The 2,693-nt window shown below is 28.9% G+C and overlaps 1 protein-coding gene across 1 annotated transcript; it reads left to right on the plus strand.

Moving 5' to 3' along the window:
- Nucleotides 1–667: 667 nt before the first annotated feature.
- On the plus strand, nucleotides 668–1,557 carry LOC125850318 (uncharacterized; the record flags this gene model as incomplete). Its single annotated transcript, XM_049530168.1, has 4 exons — nucleotides 668–781; nucleotides 893–1,015; nucleotides 1,096–1,246; nucleotides 1,382–1,557. Coding segments are annotated over 4 exons (564 nt in total), but the record flags the coding sequence as incomplete, so codon positions are not given.
- Between the last annotated feature and the right edge of the window lie 1,136 nt (nucleotides 1,558–2,693).

Raw genomic sequence — 2,693 nt, forward strand, 5'->3', positions numbered from 1 at the left:
TTCTTCCAATTATAGATTTGCTTTTTTTTCCTTTTAAAACATGTACAGAAATCTTTTGATGAATTCTTGAACAACTTTTTAATATTAATAATTTTATGAAAACAGTAGAAATGTTCTTCTCTAAAGCTAAAAGATATGAATTGTATTACAACAACAACATTTAAATATGCCATATCGATAATAATAATAAAAAACAACAATAAACCCAGTGTAATCCGATGAAATGGGGTTTGCGAAGAATAAAGTTTACACATACCTTACCATTACCTTGGAAGTAGAGTAGTTGTTTCTGATAAACCCTTAGCTCAAAGAAAAAATAGTCCAAAGCAGTATATATATATATATATANTATATATATAATAGTAACAATAATAATACTTTTAAAGGTCATCTAACAAGCTAATTCTAGAGTTTCATTCAAAATTAATCGTACAAATATGTCGGAAACAATTATAGGCCTGACCTAACCTTCTAGACAAAAATAGAAGAAACATACTTCATTGTATTGTGCTGTCCATGCCATGATCCTTTAGAATATAAAATGTGGATGCTTCAATATTTTGTGTATTACTTGATGACAAAATGTTGAGTCTCCCCACTTTGTCCAAATAATTTGAGAATGGATATTTGATAAATTTGAATTCCATAACTAATGTTTTGATTGCAGAATGAAATGCTACCAAAAAATATGCATTACATGCATACACATACATTTGAACATAGAAAGCGAAATTGGATCATCAAGAATATTTCTCGCCCAGGTGGTTTAATAATTGATTATGTAAGTTTTCTTTTGATTAATATACATGTTTTCCTGCCAACAAAAATCGATTATATCTTTTATTTGACGAAATTATGACAAAATAAATATTCTATAATTGTCGGCAAACAGGTCTACCATCATTTGGAGACAAACAAAAAGTTTCGATCTTTGATAGAGGTTTACAAATTTCTTGTATATGGGGAAGTTCCTGAAATAACGAAGAAATTAAGAGAAAATGAAGAACCATTGCAGGTTAGCTCAAAAATACTATATTAGAATTTATAGTGAGATCGACTCTTTATGCATGATCATTAAAATGATTTAATTTGCAGGTGACACCGAGACGTAAACCACATGTGCGCGGTAAAAAATTGATAAAAAAATATGTAGTTGGAACATGTATCGAATCTTGCAACGGAATTTACATTAAAAATCGGGGAGAAGCTAACTACTTATCCGAACGTGACATCCCTTCAAACATTGGTAAGCAAAGTTAAGAAAGTCACAATAAAACATATATTGTTCCTCTATATATTGTTTTTATTATTAGTGATTGTATTTTCACGTTCATTGTCTTTGCCCTAGTTAATTCTTATAATTTTTATTTTTTATGGCCAGAAAAAAAGAGAAAAAGAGAAAACGAAGATTTATATGGGCATCAACAGGTGAACTTGGGAGATGATGCAACATGTGTCAACTCAGAAGATGCTGCATTAAGTACTCCCGTACACACTTTTCTTTACCTTTGGGATTTTGAGCTCATACCCGAGGCACACAATGAAAATCTTTCCTAGAAAATTTGTAATTGTATTAGTTTTTCAACTGAATATTGAAGAAAGTTATTTGTCTTGGGTTATTTATGAAAAATATTGAATTATGACTTTGTATCGTAATGTGCATTATGCGTAAAGTTTTCGTTTTCCCATTTCTAAGACTAATAATTTTGTTTAGAAAAATTTATAGTACTATTTTTGTCCCAATATTATTGTTTATATTAATAATCGTAAATATAATAAAATTGTTTTACATGTTGATTGGACTTTTCCCCTTTGTTGTAAGACAAAATTGTCATTTTGTTATAAATATAGTGAATGCCTATCTTTTAGAGAAAATTAGGAATCCTAACTTTTGGACCAAGTCAATTTTTTTACTATAAATAAAAGGGGGATTTTCTTCTTATTTTATAGTTTTACAAGACATTATCAGCATGAGACTACCATCTAAATATTGAAGACTAAGATATGGATATTTCTCAAGAAAGTTATCCAATTATGAAGGCATTTGTTTGATTGATTCTGCTACAACACATATTATATTCAAACACGACAAGTATTTTTCTCATTTAAGTATGGGAAAGATAAATGTTACCATAATTTTTGGTAGTACTAATTTGATAGAGGGCTTCCGAAGAGTCATTATAATTTTGCCTAAGAGAGATAAACTCATCATAGATAATGCTATATTTTCTCCTATGTTTCGGAGAAACTTGTTGAGTTTAAGATATTTGTAAAAATTATTATCATATCTAGACAATGGATGAAATTAATCATGAATATCTTGGTATCACCAAGAATGTCTTTGGACAAACATGTGTTATATATAAGTTTCATTCTTTAAGTTCTAGCTTGTATTCTACAAAGATTAGTGCAATTGAGACACATTCTATAGTAAACCAGAAATTTACTAATCTCAATACTGTCATACGTTGACACGATTGTATGTGATATCATGGATTTATAACGATAATATGAATTATAACAAGTTAATCGGACATTCATTAAAGAACTTGAAGATTCCTTTTAATGTTAGTTTTCTTGTACAATTTGTTATCAAGACAAGTTAATTGTGAGAAATCACCAATAAAAATTGTGATAGAGTCCCCTACGTTCTTGGAACATATATATGAGGATATTTGTGGACCTATTCATCC

This window comes from Solanum stenotomum, unplaced genomic scaffold (assembly GCF_019186545.1).
Source record: "Solanum stenotomum isolate F172 unplaced genomic scaffold, ASM1918654v1 scaffold16115, whole genome shotgun sequence".
Taxonomy (NCBI): domain Eukaryota; kingdom Viridiplantae; phylum Streptophyta; class Magnoliopsida; order Solanales; family Solanaceae; genus Solanum; species Solanum stenotomum.